Here is a 27401-nt window from a genome sequence, read left to right as displayed (position 1 = left end):
AGATTGCTTAGTGTTTTGTCCCTGTAAAAGTAGACCCTTTAAGTCGGCAGGCAGATGGTTTAAAAATGGAGACCATGTTGTAAGAAACATCTCCTCCCTTCCTTCCATAACTGCATGTAACCTCTCATGAGGAAGTGTACTGAACACCTCTCTGTACCAGAGAGTGACAGTGGGAGGGGACTCCTTTATCCAATGTATCAAGATACATTTCCGAGCGATTAAAAGCAGTTTCTCCAGAAGCTTATAATGTGCAGTAGGAATCTGTAATTTCCTCGAGGGAAGGCCCAGCAGGAAGACACCTGGATCCTTCTTGATTTTTAATTTAAAGATCTCACTGATCACAGATGAAATATGATTCCAGAATCTAGAAATTTTCCTACATTCCCAAAAACAGTGAAAATATGTTCCTCTCTCCAAATTACATTTCAAGCACAAAGGAGACAGAGAACGATTAATTTTGTGTAAAATAACAGGAGTTATGTGGAGTCTGTGGATTATTCTATACTGAGTCTCTCTTAGTCTGTTGCACGTGAACGTAGATTTAATCAAGCGGAGTGCTGTTTGCCAATCATCTTCTATATATTGAGAGTCTAAGTCTATTTCCCATTTACGGGAAATATCTGGAATGAGGCATATGCCTAAAGAGTTAAGGAGAGAATAAAATGATCCAATCAGGTGCCTCCTGTCTTTGCGATCCCCCAAGAACTTTTCTACATCATTAACAGCGGATGTGGAAACAACATGAGAAGAAATAAAATGTCTCAGTTGGAGATATGCAAAAAAATGTTTTTGAGGAACATGAAATGTGGTTTGTAATTGTTGAAAAGACATAACAGTGTCGTCTTTAATTAAATCGCCAATTACATTAATTCCTAAATTACGCCAGGAGGAGAATACAGATGAGCCAACACCAGCAGGAAAATCAGGATTTTGAGTTATTGGGGAAAGCAAAGACTTAACATTTGTCTTTCCCAGGTGCTTTAACACATCACGCCAAACTCTAATACCATTATAAATAATAGGATTTTTTCTAACAGATAGTGGGATTTTGGCCACGTCACAGGTGATCAATCCCCAGGGAGAATGAGGAGAGCATGCCCACGAGTCAATGCAGTTCTCCCTCTTCAGATATGTATGTAGCCACAGCCAGTAATGATGGGCATGGCAGGCCCAGTTATAGAAAATTATATTTGGTACTGAGAGACCACCCATATCAGGATGCAGCTGCAAAATCTTAAGTTTCTGTCTTGGCTTCTTCCCGAGCCATATAAAGTTGGTAAATACCTTTTCCAGATCTCTGTTAGTTTTCTTTGATATGTATAGGGGGAGCATCTGCAGAGGATACAAGAGACGTGGCAGAACATTCATTTTGATTAAACTAATTCGACCCAACATCGACAGCGGAAGTTTATGCCATCGCTGTAGATCCTTCTTTATCTGTGTGCAGATGGGGGAGAAGTTCAGTTTTAACATATCGTTCAGATCTGGGGACATTTTCACGCCAAGATACAGCAAACCACCAACAGTCCATTTGAATGGGAAATCATTGGGAACGTCAGCCTTAGTCAGGCCTCCCAACGGCATAGCTTCTGATTTTGCTAAATTAATTTTGTAACCAGATATAGAACTAAATTTGTTAAAGGCTTTAAGAGTAGTGGGAATTGATTGTTTAGGTAATGTTAAGAATAGAATGATGTCATCAGCATACAAAGAAATCTTATGCTCCATGTTCCCCAGCGATATTCCCTTAACCTCAGCTTGCATGCGTATAGTTTCAGCTAGTGGCTCCAATGCTAAGGCAAAAAGAAGTGGGCTAAGAGGACAACCTTGGCGCACGCCTCTCCCTAATGCAAATGGTTCAGAGCAGCGACCTTTAGTCAACACAGAGGCTGTAGGTGAATGGTATATGGCTTGTATCCATCTAAGAAAGCTACCCCCAAGTCCGAATCTATGGAGAACGTCAAAAAGATACTCCCACTCTATCCGATCGAAAGCTTTTTCAGCATCGAGAGAGACAGCCAGGGCTTCCTGCTTCCTTATAGAGGAGAACTGTATAATATTCAGCAGCCTTCTCACATTGCTGTGGGATAACCGTCCCGGCACAAACCCTGACTGGTCTGGGTGAACAAGGGTTGGGAGGAAGTTCTGCAGCCTACGAGCAAGAAGTTTAGAGAGCACCTCACTGTCAACAGAAATAAGGCTGATGGGTCGATAAGACCCACATAAGTCAGCTGGTTTGTCTTTTTTTAAGATCACAGACACATGTGCATGACTTAATGTGGGGGGAAGGAAGCCTTTCTGGAATGAATCTACAAACATATCTGTTAGTGGACCAACCAGCATCTTACAAAATGTTTTATAAAATTCAGGTCCAAAACCATCTGGTCCTGGAGCTTTGCCTCCTTTCAGAGCAAATATGACCTCAGAGACTTCCTCTTTGCTTATTGAATTATTTAGAATTTTTTTCTGTTCATCAGACAGAGTAGGAAATTTTATTTTGTCAAGAAAATCTGCTCTGTTGTCAGCAGAGGATTCACATTGAGAGCTATAAAGGTCTTGGTAATACAAGATTTTTAAAAGCCTTTAAAAAGAAAAAATATATTTAAAATAATGAAAACTGAAATAAACTGAGTTTTAATGCACAAAAGTGTTGGCTGTGCTTTGAATATCTATAATTGGAAGTTTGAATGTTTATTTTCAACCTGCAAAGTAGAAACAAAGCAAATTATTACTATTAAAGCCTTTTTTACTCTAAAGTTTTATTTTAATCTTTGCGGCTGACTCCATTCCCACAGGTCCAAGCGGCACCAATATTATTATAGGCTCGGTTGCTGGTGCAATTCTACTGGCAGCAATCATCCTTGGAGGAACAGGCTGGGGATTTAAGTAAGAGCTTTGGGATGTGTTTTTGTTTGTGTGCATGCACTGTAAGCACAAATGCTCCCCTGCTTTGCTCTGTGGATCTTCCCTGAGGCTGATCAAAAGACACACTAACCCCTCCCTAGCTAAGGATTGTCATCGGGGATGTGCCCGGAACACTAAAGCGCTAGCTCCTTATCTATTGGTTAGACATTCTTCATATAAACTGCTTAAATATAACACAACTCAAGTCACAATCAAGTACACTTTTGGGTTTGCCTTTCCACACACAAAGTCAAAAGGTTACCAGCTCACTTTTTATTGTTATCAGACTTTCACTCCTGCTGAGTATTTTCTGTTTGGGAAATTTTAGCTTTTTTCTTAGCATTTTTTTCTGACTGAAGCATGACTTGTGACTTTTTTTCCTTGTTGGTTTTCGTGCCATACATTTTGTGTAATCTGCAGAGAAACAGGCCTTTCTGATGCATAGAAAGCGTCATTTTGATCTGTTTTTACCCCCATTTTTCACATCCAAATAACCGTATCTTGTTTTTTTTACATAAAATTAAGCATTCATTTAATGGACAATTATAATTCTGAGTGTTTTTTTTTTAACTCATTTTCTGCTGTAGATCTTTGAATTCATATTTTATTTTTAGAATTTTCATGAGGTTTATTTTGTGGTGTAAGCTGCAAACAATCAGACAGGATCTTTAATTTTTAATTTTTTTGTCCGTTCACCTTATCAAGCTATAGAGTTATAGTATTCATATTTTAGAGGCCTTTAAAAAATGTTTCATTAAAGGGGAATCCCCTAGAGGATCCTTGGGTGCTTCTAATATCTGTAGCAGATTCTTTCTGGAAGTTTTATCATGGTACAAAACAACACACAAAACCACTTCTGTATAAATTAAAATTTTCACTTTTTAGAAAATAGGATTATAGTACTTTGGCAATTTTTTGAGGTGCAACGCAAGGCACGTAGACAGCTGCCTGTTAAAGGCAGATTTCCCTTTTTTTGCGGGTGCAGGTTCCTCTTCTGTCCCTTCATTGGACTGTTTCCCCTTGTCAAAGCAACTTTATAAAGAAGTTTGTTTTTTGCTCATTTTGGTTGTTTGGGTTTAATTTTAGCGGGGTGTATCACGTGATGTTTGGTGTCTCGACTTTGACGTGCGTTAAGTGTGACGGATGTAACAGAGAGAATCCGGTCAATTTTCAAAATAAAACGTTTTTGCGAAAAAAAACAATAAAATGGAAATTATTTTTTCTTTCTGTGCGTCCCGGTGCCAAAATTTCCCGCGGCCCGGTACTGGTCCGCGGCCCGGTGGTTGGGGACCACTGCATTAGAGCACATAACTATATTATAACAAAATGAACATTTAAATTAAAATAAATAAGAAGTGTTGAACAGTGTTTTTCATATGAAAATCTTGGATGCTCCAGAGATCAAAATTGAGACCCATTCTTATTTTCTAAACATCTGTGCCCCCATTTGTTACTTATTTATTTATTTTTTACTACATTATTTGATATTTAATCCTCCACTTTTGACCATTTTTATAAATTTTTGTTTTTTTTGTCAGTCAAATCCAAAACTTTAGCACAAAAATCAGTCAATTTGCATAGTGTAAACATTTATTTGTCTCTTTTTTGGAGCCTAATAAGCTATAAGGCAAACTTGCACGACAACAATTTGTAAAGTTGTTGATGCAGCTTATGAGCATTTCTGAAAATAGCTGCATCTTTTTTCCTTTGCATGCCAGCTTCAGCCTGATTTAACTTTAGTTCCACTCCTCTGATAGCTGCTTTGCTAAAAAAACAACATAAACGGCATGTTTTTCATGATCTTCCTTCTGCTTTTTTGAATGCAGGAGTTGTCTGTCCGTTGACTGCTGTGTCTCAAAGTTTTGTATGTTTTGGTGATTGATAAGGATTGATCATTTTTGCTTTCCTCTATTTTCCTCTTTTCTTTTCTTTTTAAATTGCTGCCAATCCAGAAACATCCGGAAAGGAAAGTATGAGTCCACCTTTTAGTCCTAATTCCAGCAGCTTCATCAGCCTCACGTCACTGTGTATCATTTAAACATAAGGCCATCTGTTTTGTAATCCAGCGTCTAATATCTGCTTTATTTTATTTCATGTGTGTTTACACAGGAAGTAAAATCTAAAGAAAAATGTATGATAATAATTTATGATTTTCTGTTATATTATCCATTAAAAAGTTCAGAATCTTAACAAGCATTATAAAAAAAAAAGAAATGTATTAGTTAATTATAGATTTGTACTGTTTGCTCTATCAGTAAGTTTGTGGTTAATTGTGTTGATTTTGTAAAGTTATGGAGCTTATTTTTGCAGTATTTTGAGCATTCATGTGCTTTCTGTTAATTTTTGGTTGGTAAACATAAAATACATTTTACTTGTTTTATCATTGATGTTTAGTTTCTGATGTTTTTCCGTTTCTTATTGTTTTGCTTTATTTGTTTTATCTGTTCATTTAGAAAACATTCATACACAGACAAAAATAATAACTTCTGATATTTTCGTTCAAAGCTAAACTCTGTTCTAGCCTTTGTTGGATTTCTCTTTGTTTTCTCTTAACTCAATTGCACTTGTTTAATGCCGTGTCGCACAGCCGCTACGTATATTTTGCACGTTTTCCACATTTATTTGTACTTCCTCCGTGGTTTTAACGTGGTTCTTTCATGATACATCTGTGAAAATTTCACGTAAAGGCCACAACTTTTCTCACTTTTTCTCACGCATGACCAACTTTCCGTGCAATATGTGCAACACGTACATAGTGGCTGTGTGACATGGCCTTTAGTTCACCATATTCTTTTTTCTCATCTGTTCCTCTTCTGTTTCTAGATCTTCTGGAGTTTGACTTGTTCCTCTCTGCTGTCCTGCCCTTTTCACACTCCCTGCAGTCCACTTTAAGGAGACACAACAACAATCGTCTTCCACATTTGAGCCATCAGACTTTTTCTCTGGTTTCCTCTTCTGACTTTCTTACCTGTTTAGTTCTGGGGGGAAAATCCGGAGCCTTTTGGAAGCCCTGAAGACCCGTTGCCTCATTTTGATCTGCAGCATTTTGACCTGGCAGGTTCTTATTCTATAGTTTATCTATTTTGTTTTTTTTCAGTTTGCAATCTTCTACCGTTTAGACTGTTAAGCTTCAGCCCTTTAAGTGTTTCAGTGGAACACAAACGTATTCTGTTTTTTTTAATGTCTCCTATATCCAAAACCTCCTTACTACCAGATTCAAACAATTGTCCAGTCAAAAATTTTTTTAAATCCACCAAAAACAACAATTTCCAGAGTCCCACCCTCCTCACATTTTGTTTCATTAAAAAGACCCAATTGTCCTCTGTAGACACCAAAATGAGTTAGTTAAGTATCATGCAGTGGTGGGGAGATATTCAGGTTTAGAAATGTCCTCTACAGAAGAAACATTTGACATTGCTGGTAGTTTGACAGGTGCAGATTAACTGGATTTGCAGTGTGTAAATATCACTGAAGTGTCGGCCGTTGCTCTGTAAACCCTTACATTCCACTGTAACAGCCATACATTAGCTTCTGGTGCTGCTGGGAAACAAAAGCACAAATCTGGAGATTCTTTCTCCACCAAAATGTATTTATCAACACAGAATCTCTCTTAAAAATCTGCAAATATGCTGTTTGCCAAGTTAGATCAAGAAAAAGAATAAGAACTGTGAAATAAATAAAATAAGGCCTCGGATTATTTAATCTCCTTTGAGACAATGTATGTAAGTGTAAACACAGAGCATTTAACTTCAAGGTAAGAAATACAAAAATGTTCATTTCCATCCAGAACTTCCATTTTAGGGTCACTGGGTTGCTGGAGCCTATCCTAGCTAATGTTGGGTGAAGGCGGGGTTCACCCTGGACATGCCACGGTCATTTCCCTTTACAAAAATACACAATGATCCATGTGTGCATCTTTAACTTATCATTCCATGGATTATATTCCAGTGAAAGTATAAAACAACCTCTGACTAATAATAATAATAATTAATATGGACCTAACACCTGAAGATAATTGCACAGCAAATTACTGCAGCATTAATGTATGAAACTTTTCTACACATCTGTTTAAATAACACAAACGGGAAACAAAAACACTGAAGGACAGAGCTGAAGGTCTCGTTGTGTTTGCTGCCTCTGTTTATGATGAAACAGCGACGTTTGCTATTGGCTTTCAGCAAAAAATACTCTGAATATTAAAACATATCTGAACACCAACAGCTTTGTGTGTCTCTGTGAAGTAACAAAACAAAGATTTTCATCCTGAAGATTTATTTCTGTTTTTCTTACAGTGGGGCAAAAACGCATTTAGTCAGCCACCAATTGTGCAAGTTCTCCCCCTTTGAAAAGATGAGAGAGGCCGGTAATTTTCATCATAGGTAAACCTCAACTATGAGAGACATGAGAAAATCTAGAAAATAACATTGTCAGATTTTTAAAGAATGTATTTGTTAATCATGGTAAAAAAAAAGGAAAAAAAAAGTATTTGGTTACCTACAAACAATAGGATCCTCTGTCCTCCACTCGTTACCTGTACTAATGGCACCTGTACTCCAAACTCCACTATGGCCAAGACCAAAGAGCTGTCTAAGGACACCAGAAATCTAATTGTTGACCTGCATCAGGCTGAGAAGACTGAATCTGCAATAGGTAAGCAGCTTGATGTGAAGAAATTAACTGAGGGAGGATTTACAGCGTCCCCCCCCATCTGACAGAAATAATCTTGTAATTGTATTATCCTCACACCTATCAGAGCTTTTCATATTGATTTATTGTCTTGAGTTTGTCGAGTTCTGCTCTTTATTTTTTCTCAGCTCAAATGCAGAGTCACAAACCTTAATCCAACTTACTACCAGCATCACTAACAGCTGAAGTATTTTAAAGCCAGATACAGCCCTGGATATGTTGAGCTCCCAGAGTCTCTACAGCCCATAAATCTCAGATGTCTGACTCTCCCACATCTCCTTTTCCCTTTGGCTGCCTCCAGCTCGAGACGATGGACTCCTCATAGTCTCCCAACCCTTCAAACTCCACATCTGGAGATTCAGAAGCCAAAGGAGCAGCTTCTTCTGACCCAAACAAATCCTGGGGGGGAAATACTTCTTTCAGTCCATGTTGCATGTTTGATAACCAGTGTGCACAAACCTTTAACTGAATAGATCATAGGATATTTAAAATTATTCAACCTTTGTGGTTTTTATTTAAATTAATTTGAAATGATGTTAAACCTCATTAAATTTTCAAAAAAAATACTGTAGAGGTCAATTTGTTGTACCTCATAGTCCAACTCCATGTACTTCTCTGCAAACCTCAGCATCTGCGTTTGAGCGGCCGTCTGGTTGTAGAGTTTGAAAGCCTCCTAGTGGAAACAGAGACATGTGAGTGCAGCGATTCTGCAGCGGCAGGGAAAGAAGCGGAAACTAATCTTTTAGCTTCAGTAAAACTGCAACGGATCTTCTTCATAAAAATCAGGTTGATGGTGGCGGAGTTGTTACCACATCAAACGGTTTTAAACTAAGACCCAGTCAAATGAAAATCATGTTTTTGGTGTTTTTAACATGTTCTTGTAGTATTTTTCTGATCATGAAGGACATATATTAAGAAAATTAAGATTAAAATTGCATTTCTGAATATTTCTTTATTCAAATTGTTGTGGATCAGGAGCAGATAAAACCTTATTTGTGAAGTAGAAAAAACTTTGAGCGCTCCACAGGTTCCCTGCTCTGCTCCATTCTGATGCATCCACTTGCAGACGATCCACGTACGTCTTTGTTTTCTGTACAGCTGGATAGGTCCAACATTGCTCGCCATTTCTGTTGTAGCGGTAAAGGTAGGTTGGGGGTGTGAGGGGCTGTAAACTAGTCGGTGGGCATGTAAACAGAGGGCTCTCTGCAATGAGGAGGAAAAGGGGGGCGGGGTTGCTACGCGGCAGAGGTCCAGTCCACAACTCAGATGCAAATTTCTTATGAACTACTGCCACTCTGCAGAAACTATGTCCTAGAAAACTGCACAAGTTTTTTGATTTTGCCCTAAAACATCACCATCCTAATTTTTTTTTACTTGTCATGTCTAACAGCTGAGCAAACAGATCAGAGCTGAAGGCCTTTTGTGTTGGATATAGTTTGCTGTTACAACAGGGAGTTATTAAACTTCTGACACACAAGGTGTATATTTGAATAAACCCCTTTTGTCATTTAGACTAAACTTTATTATTATAAATGACTCCTTGTTTTTTCTTACTACACGATGAAATATTCTTTTCAAAATTGGTTCCTCCATAGTTTATCCGGTGTTTATGATCCAGATTCTTAAAAATCTATTTCTATCATCTTAACATATATTGTAAAAGCGTTCCCAGTTACTAGCTTACAGTCCCAAAACGAAGACATGCATGGATCTAGTCGTCAACACGTGGATGCATCAGAATGGAGCGGAGCAGAGTATTTTCGACAGAAAAGATAAGATCTTTTTCAAATAATATTTTCTGGTCTGCTCCTGATTAACAATGATTTGACAAAAAAAAAAATCAGAAATACACTTTTAAGCTTAATTCTCTTTTTGTCCATCAGAAAAATGCAACAGGAACATGTTAAAAACACAATTTTCATCAGAGGGGGTCACATATTTTCTTAGTTCCTTCATTATTCTCCTAGTTTTAAGTTTTCACAGTATAGCTTCAGTTAATGGGTAAATGTGGATGTTTTGCAGAAATGTGTTGCTGTCACCGTCCTTGGAGTGAAGTGCTGCGGCTGCAGGCCCCACTGCTGGCTGTAGGCCTTATAGTAAAGCAGGTTGTGCTTCATGACGTCGTCCTCTGGCTTAAACAGGAAATAGCTGTACGCACAGGGCACAGCTCTGCGTCCGTCATTCACTGACCAGAGATCACAGCAAAACACGTGTTCAGCAGCGGGAAAGGTTTGCCGGTTCAGATCCTCGGCTGTGCTCTTACATTTGTAGTAGGCGTATTGGAGGTAATGGTAAAGAGTGGCCACAAAGTTCTCGACGAAGTAGCCGCCCACGTTGGGCATCAGGTTTTCCTCACACCTCAGCTTGCATTTTAGTGTCTCCAAATACACTTCTGCCACAAAAAGAGAAGGTTTGACCACCATAAAAGGATGTGGGAGTCTTTGTGAAACTGATTACTAACCTGCTGTGAGGGTGTAGAAGTCAGCCGCTGTTGAAGGCTGACAGGTGCCCTCACAGTCGGACTGACAGAGGTTGAACTCCTCCAGGTAGAGCTTCAGAGCTTCCTCCAGGTGATCAACGCCGCTGCTGAATTCCCCTGAGGCGACCAGCTTCACCCCTTGAACAAAGGAGACCTGAAGAGGAGATGCTGGAAATCAGTTTTCTGCAAGAAGTCAGTTGTGAGGAAAATCGGCCACTTTATTGATGTTGAGGTTTCGTGAAATATCATGTGGTGGAAAGAAGTGGCTCCTTCTGGCTCCAGATGGACATCTTTGTCGACTAAATGCAATATATTAGTCTCATTGTCATGGGTTACTCTGCAGATTTTCTTCTGAGACGTTCTTGTGCTGTTTTGCAAATACTTTGTGTAACATACAATCAAATGTTTCTCATTTTAAATGTCTGTTTCTACAAGGCAGGTCTAATGAAAATGAGTCGGCCCCCTTTCCGTCAGAGGGGTTAAACAACCTGAGCTTTAGAAGTGTCCCCCCGCCCAAATAACAGTGTACAGCATAACATGAAACCCGATCGTCGCTGCCTTCTGCTTTCTGAAAAAAAGTCTTATCTGTTCTAATTATGTATTACTACAAAAATATTAATTCACATGACAAAGCTATCTTGTTACAAAGATCTGTGTACTCTTAAGTGCATAAACATACTCAAAATACTGTATAAACTGTCAACTTTTGAATAAATAAACATTGTATTTCAGACTCGAATTACTTTATAAGTAGTCAACTTTTAAGTCTGTCTGTCTGTCCGTCCGTCCGTCCGTCCGTCCGTCTGTCTGTCGTTCTTGAGCTTGTGGTCTCCAAAAAAGCTTGAATGAAAGTGTGGACACCCTTGGTCTACGGCCAATCAGAACACAGTGCGCTGTAAAAATAAAAGGCATGCAAAATTACCTTTGAAAAAATTAGCAAAAGGTGAACACTAGTCCAAAATGCAACATTTTTGAAGCCAACGTATAAGTATTTCCATTCTAAAGTTGGATCGTTTTAAATTGAAGTGAATGGAGTTGCTATTTTTGGACACCTAGTGGCTCCTTAGTGAACTGACTAGTTAGTTTTCTTTTCATATGAGCCTCAATCCGGAAGTTCAGATGTTGCCCTTGAAGGTGTTTTGGCGGCTATTTCCTGTTTCTTTTTTGCACCCTCCCCATTAAGATCTTATCCCTAACAAAAGCTAAATAAACCAAGGCAGTGTTAGCACGCTCGTTTTACTAGAATAAGATCAGATTAACCAAATTACAGACTAAACAGCAGTGAAGTGGATTTTGTTTGATACATTCAAACATATAAACACATTGTTTGCACTAAAGAGGTTTTGGTGAGGAGCAGGAGTACTTATACATATGTTATAGTACTTTTATGATCATTTAAATAGGCTGAGCTAACATTCAAACTAAAATTGCTTCTCAAGTTTTGTATTCTAAACAGCATATTTTTTGGTGATCTAGTCATGCAGACTAAAAAGCATCATGGCTGCACTTAAATAAATACAATCATGTTTCTTTTAACTTGAAATATGATCATAGCTTGTTTCTTTTTCTCCTCATTTGCTATTTTTGCAGTAATCTTTTTGCAGTAATCTATTACAGCTGTAAATAATATCAGAATGATATTAAAGGCCCACTCGATCAAGTTTTTGAGCCAAACACCAGCTCAGACGAGGAAAACAAAGACATACAAGGATCGAGTCGTCTAAAAGTGGATGCTTCAGAATGGAGCGGAGCGGGGAGCTTGTGAGCCACTATGTAGCTTCTACCACACAACTTAAATCAGTTTCAAATGCCATTAAGCTTAGTTTCTCAGTCCTCAATCATGAGAAAGATTACACAAGAACATGGTAAAAACACAAAAAGACATTTTTCATCGTAAAGGGCTTTCTTACCTCAAAGGATTGCTCTTCGTAGTCGATAAGAAAGCCGTTCAGGTCGTACTCGTTCTTGTATTCTTCCATCCGCTGGAGCATCTCTTGGTCTTCAGGGTTCCTCTGGAGGAAGGTGTAGGCACAGGGGACAGCCCTCTGGAGGTTTTTCATCTGCGCACACAAGTTTAGTGTCACACTGAACAACAATTTTATGCCCTACTAGATGTTTCGAAGCAGGTCTGGCTCACTTCTACGTGGGCGAGGTGCAGATATCTGTAGGGAGATCTTCTCCTGAAGTCCTCCAGGATCTCTCTGCTGGGAGAAGGGAGCTGCAGTGCAGGAAAGTGCGCCCTGCACCTCCTCTGACAGGAAGCTTTAACCACGACGGCCCAGTGGGCTCTGAGATCAGAGCCTGCACTGAAGGACGGCTGGTCCTCTGTGCTTCTGCTGCAGAGCTGCGTGCAGCGTCTGGCGCTGTCTTTTAAAAGTCTGTGCAAACGCAAACTTAACTCCAAGTAGTGGATGGATTCTGTCCAGTTCCTTGCAGCGCTGGCGTCCAGTGCCCTCCCATAAGCAGTGGAGAGGGGCATGAGCTCCTCTCCAGGGAAACGTCTGAAGCTGTAGTTTTCATATTGTGCCAATGAAGAAATAAAGGTGACACAGAGCAGTAACATGAAGTATGCGTTGGGTTTCATGCTAAAGTCCGGCTCAGCTCCAGTACTGTCGCTCTTTGTGTTTGGGTTGGTCTGCTGAAGCAATCAGGAATCTGTGGGAGTTCTTTGAAAGGCTGACGGCTCAGGTTTCCCAACGTAAAGGAAACCTATCAAAAAAAGAGGACTTGTGCGTACCTCACAGTTCAACTATGAGTTTATTTATTTGTTTACAGATCAGGTTTTCAGTTATTGACTTTCTACATTTAATAAATAATGTCACTGAGAAAAGAACAAAGTAACTGGAGCCAAGTCAATTCACCAAAGAACCAATGAGGACTTTTTTTCTTTTCTTTTGCACTGAGGGCAGACATCAAGAAAATGACTGCCAGACTGCTTGTGGGGAAAAAACTTTTCCTCAGTCACTTTACAGAATGCCCTCTAACATCAGTACACAGACGCTGTACCTTTGTTGGAAATTCAACGTTTTACTTGTTACTGCTCTTTTACTCTTTATTTTTATACATTTACCTCTTGTCCTTCTGTTTATAAATTGCACATTTTCATACATAGACATCTACAGAGATGCACACTGTGACCATCTCGCGTTTTTGCACAGATTTCCATCTGAACTTTAAATCACATTACACAACAATTGAGCACGTGCAAAATATAAAGGCTACAAGAACATTTGATCTTATAATAAAGCGCTTCGAGCTGCGCAATGTTTGTGACGCGCTTTTTTATAAATAAAGTTGAATTGGATTTAAAACGAACTGCTGGTTTTTTTTAAGTCATAAACTCTATATTCAAGATAACCCAAACCTCTGAACTGCAAAGCTGACTGCTGATATGCAGGCCGCATAGTATATAATGTTTTCTTTTCTCTTACCCATCGTATTGTATTTAGTTTTTTAAATAAAGTTTCGGGAGGAAAAAGTCCGGTCCAGAGAGGCGCGTGCCTGTGCGCGAAGCCGCGCTGGAGGCAACATAATCTGATGTCCTTTCAAAGTAAAAGTTGTCCACAAACTAAACTGAGAAATCTCTATAATCTTGAAAACTTAATAAATTACAGATAAATTATCAACAACCAAAAAGATTTGAAGTTTATATAGGAAAATTTTAACTTTAAGTTAAGAAGAATTAAGGACAAATTAACAAAAAATATGAATCTTTGTCTCCAATCTGTCATTTAAACATATATAAGGAAGAGTTGTGCTTTTAGTTCAAATTTGGGCAATTATTACCCATATTTACAAAAGTAAAACAGGAACGCTTCCCCTCCTCCTCCTCCTCCTCCCCCTCTTCCTCCAACATTCCTCCCACTCTACAGAAAAAATCTGCACAGACCTGGAGATTGTCCACGTTTACAGCTTTCCCACCCGGCCCACCCGCGCAACGCAACGCAGTCTGCAACAGTTCAGTCTGCAACGTCAATGCCCTCCTTTGATTTATTTCAGCAAAGCGTGTAAAGATGTGTTTCCTGTGCCTTTTGCTCTCCTTTCTCTGTGCGTGCTCCGTCGTGGACTGCAATCCCAGCCCCGTGTTGGGAGATGTAGCCGTGGACAGATACTTTATTCCTAAAGAATGCGCCAGAGATGCAAAAGACGGAGATTATGTGCGCTACCATTATAACGCCACTTTCCTGGACGGAAAGGCCTTCGATTCCAGGTGAGCTCGTCCACTTTCAGTTCATAAAGTTTTCTGATCAAACTTCAGAGGCCCCCCCCCAAATCTGGTTTACGTGTCCAAACAAGTCCGAGTCCACGGATGCGCCTTGGATCAGACATCCTTTTTTTCCTGCGTGACCTACTTTCCCACTTCCTTTCCTGCGTCTTGGTTCGCAGCTACCAGCGTGGAGCCGCCAAAGTGGGCCTGATCGGCGAGGGTCGCCTCCTGGTCGGCGTGGACAAAGGGCTGCAGGGGATGTGCGTAAACGAGCGCAGGAAGATCACCGTCCCTCCACACCTGGCCTACGGAAGCACCGGTGCAGGTGAACGGTTTCTGCTGGCTTCATGCGACAACAGTCAACGTTTAGTCAAACAAAGAAACAATTCACTAAAAAATCTGTTCCTATTAAACAAATAAAAGCCTGAATAAAAGCACAACACGAAAAGAGAGAAACATTTTAAAAAGTGACTAAATTTACGCACTAAAAACGGTTTAAAAGAGCAGATTTTCTCTCAAATAAAGGCCTAAACATCAGCTTTTGGGGCCATTTTGTTTTATACTTTACAATTTGCTAAATTAGTTTATTTTTATAACTATTTTTATGGCAATTCTTTTATTTTTTTCATTATATTACATAGTAATTCCACAATAAACCACAATAATTGTCCAAAAACTCAATTCCGACTGGTAATTCTTGTCGATTTTTCACTACAAAAAACCTCAGAAAATTTTGATTTAAACTTTTTCATGTTGTATAACAAAAGGTCAAACATTTAGAGACAAAATTACAAAGTAGAAACAAAGCAAAGATAAGGTCAAAACAATGTGAAAAATGACTTAAGAAACCAGGCGACAATGTTCAAACAATTTATTCCAGGGACCATTAAAATTATTGGACTTAACTCTTCCCGTGTTTGTTTTAAACCAAAAAACTTCAAAGCTAAAAACGTTTTTAAATCTTAAATTTTGAGTGAAAAGGTTGCTATTGTGTGGTGGCGGTTTCATTCCTGCATCAGGACCATGCAAAACCAGAGACCAAGGGGTTAAACCAGGATTCATTTCTTCACACATTCCACTTTCCTCATGAAGTATGACAGCTCACCTTAGCTTAGGTGAGGAATAAACTAACTACTTCAGAACCTGCATCTTCCGTTAATAATGAGCGCCGGTGCGGTTTGCTTGAGCTTCTTAAGTGATGAAAGTGACCTTTTGTAACGTAGAAAAGAAAAATGGCCCTAAAGATAAAAAACAAAATTCCAGTTCTAGAATTGGATTCTGGGAATGTTAAGCAGACCAGTTGTCAGTATTTAGATATTTTATGTTTATTATACTGTCAATTCTTATTAATATACTTTAACCCGTGGTCTGGGTGAATACTTGATTCTGATTGGCTGCAGCGTGTCCATGAAAAAGTGATAATGAACACCATAGAAAGAAGCTCCGCTCACATAGGTAAGAGGTGAACTTTCCCTCTGAAATGATGCTTTATGTCACTTAGCAGGACGTTTAGCTTATATACCACTTTCCTCCGCTGCTGCAGAGCGAGGTTGGTGCCCGCTCTGTAGCTGTAACCATGACAACCCATTGCATAAGCCAGATGATGCCTTTCGAGGTGTCCATTATCAGGAAGTAATTGTCTCTGCTTCCCGTCGTCACTAATTTCTGATGATGGACGCCTCGTAGCGCAATATCCCTTACATATTTGCTATGAGAAAACTTTAAAATAAATTCTCCTGGAGAGCCTTAATAAGAAAAAAAGGCTAAAATAGGGGTGGGCTAACTTTTTGACTTGTGGGCCACAAACTGTTCTAAAATGTGACTACAGAGCCAAACCAGGAGCAGATGAGTGTAATCCACCTCATTAGAGAATCTGGATAAAAAAATATGAAACTTTTCATATATATATACTTTTAAACAGAACATTTTGGAATTTTTATTTAAAACTGTGGACTTTTGTTCTTGTGGTAGTGTTGCATCATGGGATTGATGTCCCTCAGAGAAAAAGGCAAACTTAGAGAAACGCTGTGTTTATGTGGCATTGCTGGTTGAATGATGGGAAAAATGTCTGACTTGGAAAACACAAACGAACGTAAAAAAAAAAAAAAAAAACAACCAACAACATCTTCCAACACCTTTCTCCACCTAAACAAAACTCAAATTAATTGTAGTGCACCATCTACGGGCAAACACCAGAATTACAGGGGCCAGGTTAAAAGGTTATGGCCCCCAGCTCGTGGTTTGCCCACCCCTGGGCTGAAACCTGTTAAAATTCAAACTACAATAAAATGTGATGACTAAATATTGTAGTAAAAGTCAATATTGAACAGATATTTAAATGTCTCTTAAAGGAGTTTTTGGGTATTTCTAAGATTACTTCTTCAAGTCCATCTTTCCTTTCAGGTGACGTGGTTCCTCCTGACGCCACGCTGGTCTTTGACATCCACCTGGTGGATTTGTGGAACAAAGCCGACCTGGTTGTCACGACAACGGTGAGCACTCCCCAAGACTGCAAGCGCTCTGTGATGCGGACAGATTTCGTGCGGTACCACTTCAACGGCACGCTGCTGGACGGCACCGTCTTTGATTCCAGGTGAAGTCTGGCTTTTTCTCGGTGCGTGTCTGTGCTGCCGTTCGCGTGTGTAAAGCAATGTATTGACTTTGTGCTTGCAGCTACATCAAGAAGCAGACGCAGAACTCCCTGGTGGGCGAGGGCTGGCTCATTAAGGGCATGGACGAGGGCCTGCTGGGCATGTGCGTGGGGGAGATCCGACACATCGTCGTCCCGCCGTTCAAAGCGTACGGAGAGAAAGGATCAGGTGAGAAATGGCGCGAATATCGACTGTCAGTTTCCATAGAGGACCAGAAAACTTAAAACTGACAAATCTAAACACCACATCTGAAACTTTTGTGACAGGTGAGGAGATTCCTGCCCAGGCGACTCTGGTGTTTGACGTCCTGTTAGTGGACATTCACAACCCGAAGGATAACATCACTGTCGAGAACCAGGTGGTGCCAGAGTCGTGCTCTCGGCGGTCTGTGGTCGGTGACTACATCCGGTATCACTACAACGGGACCTTCCTGAACGGAGTCACCTTTGACACCAGGTGTGCTGCTGTTTTGCTGGACCTAAAGGGTGAACAGTCTTAAAGATTGTCTTTTTGTTTCCCCTGCACACAGCTACCAGAGGAACAGCACCTACAACACTTACATCGGGATGGGATACGTGATCCCGGGAATGGACCAGGCCCTGCAGGGAGTCTGCGTCGGGGAGAGGAGGAGAGTCATCATCCCTCCACACTTGGCTTACGGAGAGCAAGGAGCTGGTTAGTTACAGCTCCAAGAAGTGGCGCATGTTTGCCTCCTACAGTTGGAAGAGGCTCGGTGCAAAATGTTGAAGCGGTGCAAGTCTTGGTCCAGGCTTTATTCCGATATATAAAAGACTGGGTGTCGTAGAATTCCGTCCGGACACAAACCGCAATTATTAGTTTCTCCTCCATGGACATTTTTCAAACAGTTGGAACTTCCATGAATTAAAGAGGACGTCATGACCAAATCCGAGTCTGATTGGTCAAAGTTTGACCTGATTTAACCAGTAACGTGTAGTTAATGGCATTTTGTTCATAGAGTCTGAAAACGGTTGTAGAAACGTGCGAGAGTTTTAAACGCGGAGGAACACGGATTTACGCGCCTTTAGATAGACTTTGCTGAGGGGGGTGTGAACGAAGCTTCAGAGGCTTTCTGGGATTTATTTGTGAATTTTTCTGTTAAGGTGATGTGATCCCCCCGTCTGCTGTTCTCGTCTTCGACATCGACGTCATCGACTTCCACAACCCCAGTGATAAAGTGGAGTTTCAGACCCTCCACAAACCTGAGGTCTGCAATGACACCTCTGCAGAGAACGACCTGGTCCACTACCACTACAACTGCTCCCTGATGGACGGCACGCTGCTCTTCTCCTCGTGAGTCAGATTCGCACCAGCAGCTTTCCTTGTTTAACAGTAAACTGAGAGTTCATCTGAACGACTCCAATCCTCAGACACGACAACGAGAACCTTCAGGATGCAGTTCTTGGAGCGGACAAGGTGATCGACGGCCTGGACGAGGGTTTGCGGGGCATGTGCGTCGGCGAGAGGAGGCTGATCACAGTGCCGCCTCACCTCGGACACGGGGAGAGAGGAGGTGAGGGTTCTGCTGTCTGATCTGCAGGAGAAAAAGACGATCCCCTTTTAGAAAGGATTCCTGCCTCCTCTCCATGTGCTTTTAAAGCTGTCTCTTTGTCCGCTAGCCTCTGGCGTGCCGAGCAGTGCAGTGCTGGTGTTTGACGTGGAGCTGGTGAGCCTGGAGAAAGGGGTGCCACCGGGTTACCTGTTCGTGTGGCTGGACAGTCCTCCTGAAGACATCTTTAACGTCCTGGACATGAACAAGAACGGGGAGGTGCCACAAGAGGAGGTGTATTTTGTTTGTATTTTTTAAATTGCAATTGAAATGTTTGTTTAGCACAATGAAAACAAACGCAAAAACAAAAACATTCTTTTTTTTTAAAAAATCCCAAAGGGAAAAAATATTTCTAATGCTGCCTAAAAACCAGCAGTTATCCCAAAAAGTTAAAATGCAATTTTTTCATTTAGTATTTTTTGATGGAAGTCTAGGATAATACTTTTAATCAGGAAACACAACAAATATTAAACAAAAAAATAAATTGGCATACTGATTTGAGGACTTTTTAATCTATCAGTTATGATCTCTTCAGCAAACCAAACATTTTCTGCTCTGCACGAAAGTTTGAATTCACTGTGACTTTGGCTCCACCTGGTGGTGAAGTCCGGTATATATTTGTTAAATGGACATTTTAAACGTGTTTTCAGTCTAAGTGCATCTGTCTGAATAAAAACGAATAAACAAATAAAATAATAACATCAGGTAAACATTTGCAGTTAAATGGACATTTCATGCATATTTTCAGTCTGACAGCGTCTGTCTAAAAAAAACAATAAATAAATAAGTTAAATAAAAAGAAGATAAAACAAACAAAATAAACTAAGAAAAAAATGTTTTAAAAAGTGTATTTCGGATTATTGTTTGTAAAAATTTGCAGTTTTAATTTTTTTGTGTGTGTTTTGTTTTCATCTGTCTAAATAAAATAAATAAATAAATAAAATATTATAAAACTTAAAAGTACAAATGAAATAGGAAATACATTTTTAACAAGTTTATTTCGGATTATTGTATTCAGTAACTTCCGCTCCATCTGGTGGTGACATATGGTAATGATTAACAGTAAAATAGGCATTTCAAACTTTAGAGCATTTGTATGGTTACATAAAAATTAATAAATAAATTTAATATTAAAATACGCAAAAGAACAAATAAATAAAGTTTTTAAAAGTTTCTATCCAAAAATAAATGGTAAATGAGTAAATAAGTAAAAGAGTGACTAGATAAATTAATCAATCAGTAAGAAAAAATAAATGAAGTAAGAATTTCCCCACTGTGGGTTAAATAAAGTAAAATTAATGAATAAACTTACAAAAAAATGTTTTTCTGATGATTGTATTCACTTACTTTGGCTCCACCTAGTGGTGATATCGGGTAAATATTTGAAGTGGACATTCGTTGATCTTGTTTTCAGTCTGTGAGCAATATCCATCCATCCATCCATCCATTCACATTTAAAATGAAATATTTAAAAAAGATCTTTAAAATTACAAAATTTAATTCACTTGATTTTGTTTCAGTTTGGGGAGTTTATCAAGCTGCAGGTGGATGAGGGCAGAGGTCGCATCAAGCCTGGACTGACCATGGAGCAGGTCGTGTCTGACATGTTCCAAAACCAGGACCGCAACAAGGACGGCGTGATCACGGCCAGCGAGCTCAAACTCAAGGTGGACGAAGACAAGGAGCGCGATGAGGCGAAGCACGAGGAGCTGTGATGAGCGCATTTTAGATGCTTTAGCTCTCTCTCAGGGATCAAACCCAACACCTTCAACAGACAAACAGACACTCTTCCCATCAGCACCACACTTTATTGTCCTTCGTTTCACATCGGACAATCTTGCGAAATGATAAAAGAAAAACAAAGGAGTTTTAATAAGATGTACAATTGTAAAAGCACCTTTATTTGATCCTGAACGTCACAGTCATTAAAATGTTCTTAAGAAGAACCAGTTTCCGCTTTTAAATTATAATATTATGCAGCTGCACCCACACTTATGGGAGAAAAACCATGCAAAGTGATCGTTATGGTTTCAGTAAACATAAACCTGTAAACTGTGTGTAAAATGCTTACACAAGACAATAATGATGTTTTCTGTTGAAGTTGAGATAAAATTATATGTCGTCTGAATAATTCTTATAGAATATTTTGTGCAGGACGGGGAGGACACTTTTACGGATCTACATTTTTACATTTATTAGACCGTTCAGTATCATTTCTCTTTCAAAATAAAAGTCTCTGCAGCAAAATGCTATTAGCAGCATTTTGTAGACTTTAAATCTCCTAAAATGATTCAAAATAAGACATAATCCTCAGCATCTAAACAACTATAAGTAAAAATTTGACAGAAGAGAAGAAAAAAAAACAGTAAAAGTTTAATTATCTGACTTTAACTCTTGTGCTATCCTAGGCACTTCAACATTGGGGTCATCTTGACCCACTAGACCTTTTTTCTTCAATGATTTGTGATCTTCACTGGTGTCCATGGATTACATGAAATCTTTCCACCTTTATCCACCTTTGTCATGGTAGGGAGAACACGTCAATGTAAGGGTGGGGTCATAGGATAGCACAAGGGTTAAACACTGTCCACTAAAATAAAGGTTGCTCGCTGAACAGCAACCTTGAGTTTTCTGTAACATTTCTCGGCTTGTTGCCCTTAAAAAACAAAATTAAAAGCTTAAATACTGACGCAACATCTCTGCAAAGTGAGCCAAAGTTTCAGGTTTTCTCTAAAAATAAAGCAAAAACAAAAATCTGAGGTTTTAGCAAAGATGCAGAGCTGCATGTAAAACTGTAGGGCTTTGGTTTTGTGGTTTTAAAACGGCAAAAGTCTCCTAACGTTAGAGTGAAGGGTCGGTTAAATAAAGACTTCTGTGTGAAGTTTGCATTGAGGTCTAGTGTGAGATTCTCCTGCAAGCTGGCGACTAAAGTGCACATCTGTAAACCTCATGCCTTGACTTCCAGTCTTCCGGATGAGGTGATGTTTCTGAGGATGGCGTTTGGAACGTCCATGGTTTCGTCCCTCACCAGCACGATGTCGAAGGCGTTCATGTACAACTCTTTCCTCTCCTCCACCTGAAACACCAAGCAGACGGAAGTGAGCGGCGAGCCTCAAACGCAGCCAGAAGCCAAACATCTGACCTGGTCATTGAGGAAGCCGACAGTCAGGACATGGTGGGGGTCCGACACCCCGTCGGCCATGGTCAGGTCCCCCAAAGAGTCTCCCAGCAGCAGCACGTTGGGCCGACCGTGCAGCTGTGCGAGGCCGGCGGCCTGCGTCACGGCGCCCTCTCTTTTGTTGAAGGTGTGGATCAGCTGGCCTTTGAAGGCTCGCAGGACTCCCTGAAGAACAAATAGGGATAAAAAGTCCCACTCTGAACATCTTCTGACTTCTGATGGGCGATGCAATTTTCAGATTCCATTATTTTTTGAATTGCATATTCGATCTCGATTACCGGTAAAAAGATTTTAAGCATATTTTAAACTTCAAAAATGTATTAGAACTTTGCAGCTTCTTCCCTTAGAACCAGATCCAGCTGCTGTATGTCCCGTGTAGATGTAAAAATACTTTAAGGCTGCAGAATTACTTTGAAATGGACTTGATTCTCTAACAAAATGGGATTTAATTCCTTTCATTCTGATTACCATAATTCTACTTTCAGGCTCCAAGGATGAAAACAGTAGAAACATTTTATTTTATTTGATGGACAATAAAAAGTTCAGGTTTAGTCTTTTTACTATAAAATTATATTTTTTACATAAGTCTTGTTTTTAGCAGGTTTGTGCTTCAGGCGTCTTTTGTTATTTTTTGTATTTTTATTTTGCTTTACAATTATGGAATGTTAAAACAAGATATTAGAGCCAACATCTAATTTCATAGATATGAGAATAAAGTCGAAAATTTACTAGAATAATGATGAAGAATTTGCTGAATAGAAAATTCAGACATACACATACATACATTCAGAGAATAAATTTATAAAGTCCTTAAAAAAGTCAACAGCTTAGTATAAAATTATAAGAAAAAAGTCCAAAATTTACAAGATTAAAGTCGAGAAATTATAAAAAAAGAAAGCCAACAATTTACATGATTAATGTAATAAAATTACAGGAAAAAAGGCAGAAATTAATGGTAATAGCGGTAAAATTTTGAGGAAAAAAGTAAAAAAATTACGAGAATAAAGTTATGAAATTTAGAGAAAAAAGTCAACAATTTAACATGGATAAAGTCATAAAACAACAAGAAAAAAGTCAGAAATTTACGTGATTAGTCATAAAATTATGAGAATTTTTTTTTTACGGTAATAGATGTAAATTTTTGAGGAAAGAATTAAAGATGTACATGAATATTCATTTAACTATGATAAAGAATTTATGAGATTAAAACCATAAAAGTATGAAAAGTAAACAATTTACAAGATTATAGTAGTAAAATTATGAGAAAAAGTCAAGAATTTACAAGATGTAATTTCAGAAATTATAAATTAAAAATCTATGAAATAAATTACTGCGGTTACTAAGGAAAAGAGCACCAAGAACAAAAAAGAACCAATATCCCAAGCAGTGAGCCGTTTCTTCAGCATTGGTTTCACACAGAAGGATATAAATAATATTTTTACAATGTTTTATTGTAATTATAAGGAGATTATTTTATGGTGACCCTAAAACTATCTCATAGAAAATAGAAGATCAGATTTTGATGTTGTTTTGTTTCCAATAGTCTGTTAAGAAAGTCGGACCTTTGAAAGCTGATCACTTCTAGAGTCTCGTAAACAAAGAGTCTTTTCCTTCATTTCCCCTCAACGGTTTGGATTATTTTGTCACTGGATTGTCCTCATCCAGAAACCAAAATAATCCAGATGCTGGACCTCGGCTGCAATGTCAAAGTTCATCAGGGCGGCGGGAAGGCGCGGCAGAGGGCGAGGCCGTAAAACTCACGGCGTGGTCGAAGTCCATGTAGTTGGAGATGACGTGGACGTTGGAATGGAAGACGCCGTTCTGCCGGATCACCTCCTCCAGCACGTCGCCCACTCCGGCGGAGAAGATCAGCAGAGGAACCTGGCTTTCATGGAGTCCGTCAAAGAACACTTTGTAGCCGTCCCTTAAGACAGACAGAAGAAAATTAGAGGGATTCTATTTGTTTAATTAGCTTTAACTGTTATTTTGCCCAAACAAAATCTGTTTTATACATTTCTAACCTGTCTTCCAATCGATATTTGGAGCCTTTTTTCTTTTTTAAGGGTTTCCACATTATATATCACAGAATAAATACAGTATTTATGTCACAATTTGCCCCTAAAGTAAAGCATATTTTGTTTTATTCTATAGTGTTTCTACATGGAAAAAGACTTTCTGCTTGTAACATCACACCTCCTCAGTTTGCATCTATGAGGGGAATGTGGCCGGTACTGTAGAACCAGTCGGGCTAGACCCGACACCTTCACCCTCTGATCTTCCAGCAGATTAGCTGAACTCATGGAAGCAGAACAGGCTCCAGCAAAGCTCTTTGACATTTCCTTCCCAGAACATTGAAACGATCCCCAAAAAAGAGATTTATTGCAAAAGAGACGGCACCTGAGCATGGTTCTGGACTCCTTCACCGCCTGGGCCAGCATGTCCTTCCTGATCCGCTGCTCGATCAGGAGCTCATGGACTTTAGTCCACCTGGAGAAACATCGTCTGTGTTCATAAGGTTGACACTTTGGTGTTTAAACCCAAAAATCTTGTTTCCCACCATTCCACCATGAAAGGCAGCTTCTCCTTTGCACTTCGGCTCGCATCAATTTCTATTGGATAATATGTGTTTAACAGCTCTTTCATCTGCAACAGACCAGCAAAAATATGCATTTTATTTATGTCCATATGTGAACATACATTTATATATGTGTGTATTTCTTTTTTCAATTCAATTCAATTTTATTTGTATAGCCCAAATTCAAAACAACGGTCGTCTCGATAGGCTTCGTATCGGTAATTGAAGTAAGTAAAGTAAGTCAAACATAAAATCAAAAGGATCATGAATACATAGAATTTAATAGGAAAATACTAAATAGAACTAACAAACTGACTAAACTAAACTGGCATCCCTGCCCTTTGACCCCCCTTCGCGGTAAGGAAAAAGTCCTAACTCCTTTTTCTTCTTTTACATATATATATATATATACAATTACAATTTTGTAATTAATTCATTACTAAATATCTTAAGTTAGCATATTTTTATGCATAGATATTTGTCTTCTTCAGTTTTCTGTTAAATTAATCAGCTTTACATAAAACAACCATCATGTTTTTATTTCTAACAAATATCATCCCCCTTCCAGTTTGTTTCTGCACACGTTTACCTTTTTAGTACACTCTTCATTTATCAACAGCCGGTTGTCGAGGATGTCTACAAGAGAAAAAGTGTCAAGAACAATTGGTTTCAAGATGCAGAGAAGCTCAAAAACTTAAACATGTCGACACAGACGAGAAACAAAAACCCAAACATGCAGGCAGGAACCAAAAACTGAGGTCGGGATGAACTCTGCTCACTGTGAGTGGTGGGAACTCGTCTTCCATTGTGAGCAAATCGACTCAGTGTCATGTCAAAGTCTGAGATAACCTGGAAAAGTATTGAAAAGTGAGTAAAAAACAGTTTACAGCACTTAGAACTATTTATGTGAATACATTTGTGCTTCTACTACATATGAATCTCCCTTAACCTATTAGTTACAGTAAAATGCGACCTTTTGGTCTTTGTAAGACATTGGAGGGACTTGAACTTCTTCACTCCGATCATCGTCTCACCTGGAGTCGACAGGCACCGGCTCGCCTCATGGCACGGATGGTTTCCTCCACTCTGCGGCGTTCCCTCATCACCACGGAGCCTTTAGACAGCTCAGGGATCTAAACGAAAGAAGAAACAAAATCTTTGTATCGACTGGTAGGAGTTTATTTGAACTACACATCAAATAAACAGGATTAACTTGGTGAACGTATTTGAGTTTTCTCGCCTCAGTTTTGGTCAGTTGGTGCCAGACTGCAAGGACAGATCTCACCGGCATATAGATCCAGGGAATATGGTATATCTGCAACAAAATGATTGGAGTCCTGCAGTTCAATGTTTTTCATGATAATACCCAGGTTTGTTCTAATCTCTGAAATATATTGCTCAAACGGTTTAAAAAACATATTAGTCTACCTTATTTTATTTACTAAACAGTTTGTTTAAGAAATAAAAATTTAGTCGCAGGTTTACAGTTAAAACTGAGGAATACAGAAATATAATTTTAGCATAATATTGTAAATGATTCAATTATATATTAATATAGTAAAATAAATGTCATTTGAAGTCCTGTTTCAGTGCTTTCCACTGAATTGAAAAGATGGGTTAAGGTGTTTAAGACTAATAGAAATACCAAATAGAAAGTAAACAATAATTAACATTGTCATAGCATGGACAGGTGTCTTAAAGAATTGCAGCTTTTCTGCCAAGTGAAAAAGAAAAAACTTGATTAATGGTGAATGACAAAATAAAAGCTGATGTTTACTGAATTAACTAAGCCGTCTATTGAACTAAGAAAGACGGGTCCAGTCAAGCAAATTTTAATTTATATTTTTGCACTAAGAACACATACTTAAACCTAAAAAAATATAGAACATTTTATCTAATATATTTTACTAGTTGTTTTGTCAAATTTTGGTTTGTAAAATTTTAAAATTAAAGCGACGGACCAATTATTAAACTTACCATTTTTAAACGAAGATAAACCGACTCAGCGACGCTTAGAGCGCCTTAAAATCCTCAATAACCACGAAGGAATTACTTTACTGTAACTGTCATACTTTAAAGTGGCGAGACAAGCGCGAATATAAAAAGAAAAATAAGAATGAACCGTTTTGTTTTGTTGTTTACAACGAAGCGTGTAGCATTTTAAAGGTCCGCCTTGTTTCTCCTTTGCACATGGTTCCGAGGTAGATTCGTTCCTAGATGATCGTTAGAATCATTGCATGAGAACAGTGTCTCTTATTCAAAGGTTAAAATCCAGTTTTAAAGATAATAAAAAAATCTAATGTTATTGAAAATTTTATAATAATCTTATGCCTTGTGTGTGTTATCGAGCGTATGGTACATGGAGACTATGAGCTTATTTTTATCTGGGCTTTGATGTTCCAATGGAAGTCAATTTTTCCAATTTTGAAACACACTATTTTTCTTAAATTATAAAAAATCTTTCTTAGGACTCACAGACCAAAAACCCCCCAATATTACAATGGAACCATCACCATGCATCACTCTAAAAAGTTACTTATACCCCAAATGGACGGAAAGAAACACACTGCAAATAGTTTTTTTTAAAAAGACATTTAAGATTAAGGGAAGAAAATTATTTTCATTAGAAAAACAAAATCAATAAAAATTGTAGACTGACAACAGACAAGTTAAATACAATCATGCACACTGCATACGAAGCAAAAAAATCATCTCACATTCAATGAAACGTGTAGAAATAATGTTAACCTTTCTGCCAAAATGACTACAAAATTAAAAAGATCCAATAAGCAGAATAAAAATGAAAGGCTTGTAAATCACTGTGCAAGTTTAAGCTCAACATTCAATCTGCTATTAGTGCAAGAAATCCATCTGTGCTGATGAGTGTTAGATGAGAAGTTTATGGCACTGCCGGTGGCATAATAACATTCATAGTTCTCCTTTTTTTCACAGTGCAATACAGAAGAAACAACACACAATTTTCACTGCCTTCAAAATGTATGTCCCCCCACAATAAAAAACAAAAAATAACCATTTCATGTCATCAAAATGAGGTTCATTTATATTTAAATGTAGAGAGCCACTTTTTCCTTAAGTATTAACCTAATAAGGAGTTAAAATTCCTATTAACTTTACTAACGTAATGATACTCGAA

General features: G+C 38.7%; 4 protein-coding genes across 10 annotated transcripts in view; 2 read left to right on the top strand and 2 right to left on the bottom strand.

Moving 5' to 3' along the window:
* The window catches only part of LOC101159950 (disintegrin and metalloproteinase domain-containing protein 11), a 33659-nt gene extending 26537 nt beyond the window's left edge, over positions 1-7122 (top strand). For 5 of the 7 annotated variants that reach the window (XM_023949610.1, XM_023949609.1, XM_023949612.1 and 2 more), the window contains exons 24-25: positions 2796-2886; positions 4857-7122. In XM_023949610.1, coding sequence (XP_023805378.1) covers positions 2796-2886; positions 4857-4893 — 128 coding nt within the window. In that variant the 3' untranslated portion in view covers positions 4894-7122. The remainder of the gene's footprint in view (positions 1-2795; positions 2887-4856) is intronic. The other 2 variants (XM_023949608.1, XM_023949611.1) reach the window with 2 other exon arrangements.
* Positions 7123-7406: 284 nt separating this feature from the next.
* Positions 7407-13861, bottom strand: LOC101167319 (endoplasmic reticulum protein SC65-like). The gene is made up of 7 exons (XM_004078276.4): positions 12207-13861; positions 11980-12129; positions 10052-10223; positions 9854-9982; positions 9630-9775; positions 8180-8263; positions 7407-7989 (listed from the first exon to the last, which is right to left on the bottom strand). Exons 1-7 carry the CDS (start codon positions 12651-12653, stop codon positions 7843-7845), a joined length of 1275 nt encoding a protein of 424 aa, XP_004078324.1. The 5' UTR covers positions 12654-13861; the 3' UTR covers positions 7407-7842.
* Positions 13862-13928: 67 nt separating this feature from the next.
* On the top strand, positions 13929-20622 carry LOC101159701 (peptidyl-prolyl cis-trans isomerase FKBP10). The gene is made up of 10 exons (XM_004078244.3): positions 13929-14279; positions 14456-14601; positions 16680-16869; positions 16950-17095; positions 17194-17383; positions 17457-17602; positions 18049-18238; positions 18316-18458; positions 18565-18728; positions 20015-20622. The coding sequence occupies exons 1-10, from the start codon at positions 14083-14085 to the stop codon at positions 20207-20209; spliced, it is 1707 nt and encodes a 568-aa protein (XP_004078292.1). The 5' UTR covers positions 13929-14082; the 3' UTR covers positions 20210-20622.
* Positions 20283-26424, bottom strand: LOC101159944 (7-methylguanosine phosphate-specific 5'-nucleotidase). Its single transcript, XM_004078245.4, has 10 exons — positions 26225-26424; positions 25488-25562; positions 25282-25380; positions 25027-25096; positions 24837-24883; positions 24230-24315; positions 24070-24159; positions 23434-23596; positions 21637-21837; positions 20283-21570 (listed from the first exon to the last, which is right to left on the bottom strand). The coding sequence occupies exons 1-10, from the start codon at positions 26225-26227 to the stop codon at positions 21442-21444; spliced, it is 963 nt and encodes a 320-aa protein (XP_004078293.1). The 5' UTR covers positions 26228-26424; the 3' UTR covers positions 20283-21441.
* Positions 26425-27401: the final 977 nt, after the last annotated feature.

Source organism: Oryzias latipes, chromosome 19, assembly GCF_002234675.1.
Source record: "Oryzias latipes chromosome 19, ASM223467v1".
Taxonomy (NCBI): Eukaryota; Metazoa; Chordata; class Actinopteri; order Beloniformes; family Adrianichthyidae; genus Oryzias; species Oryzias latipes.
Note: the sequence above shows the minus strand (reverse complement) of the source record. Positions and strands in the feature narration are given on the sequence as shown.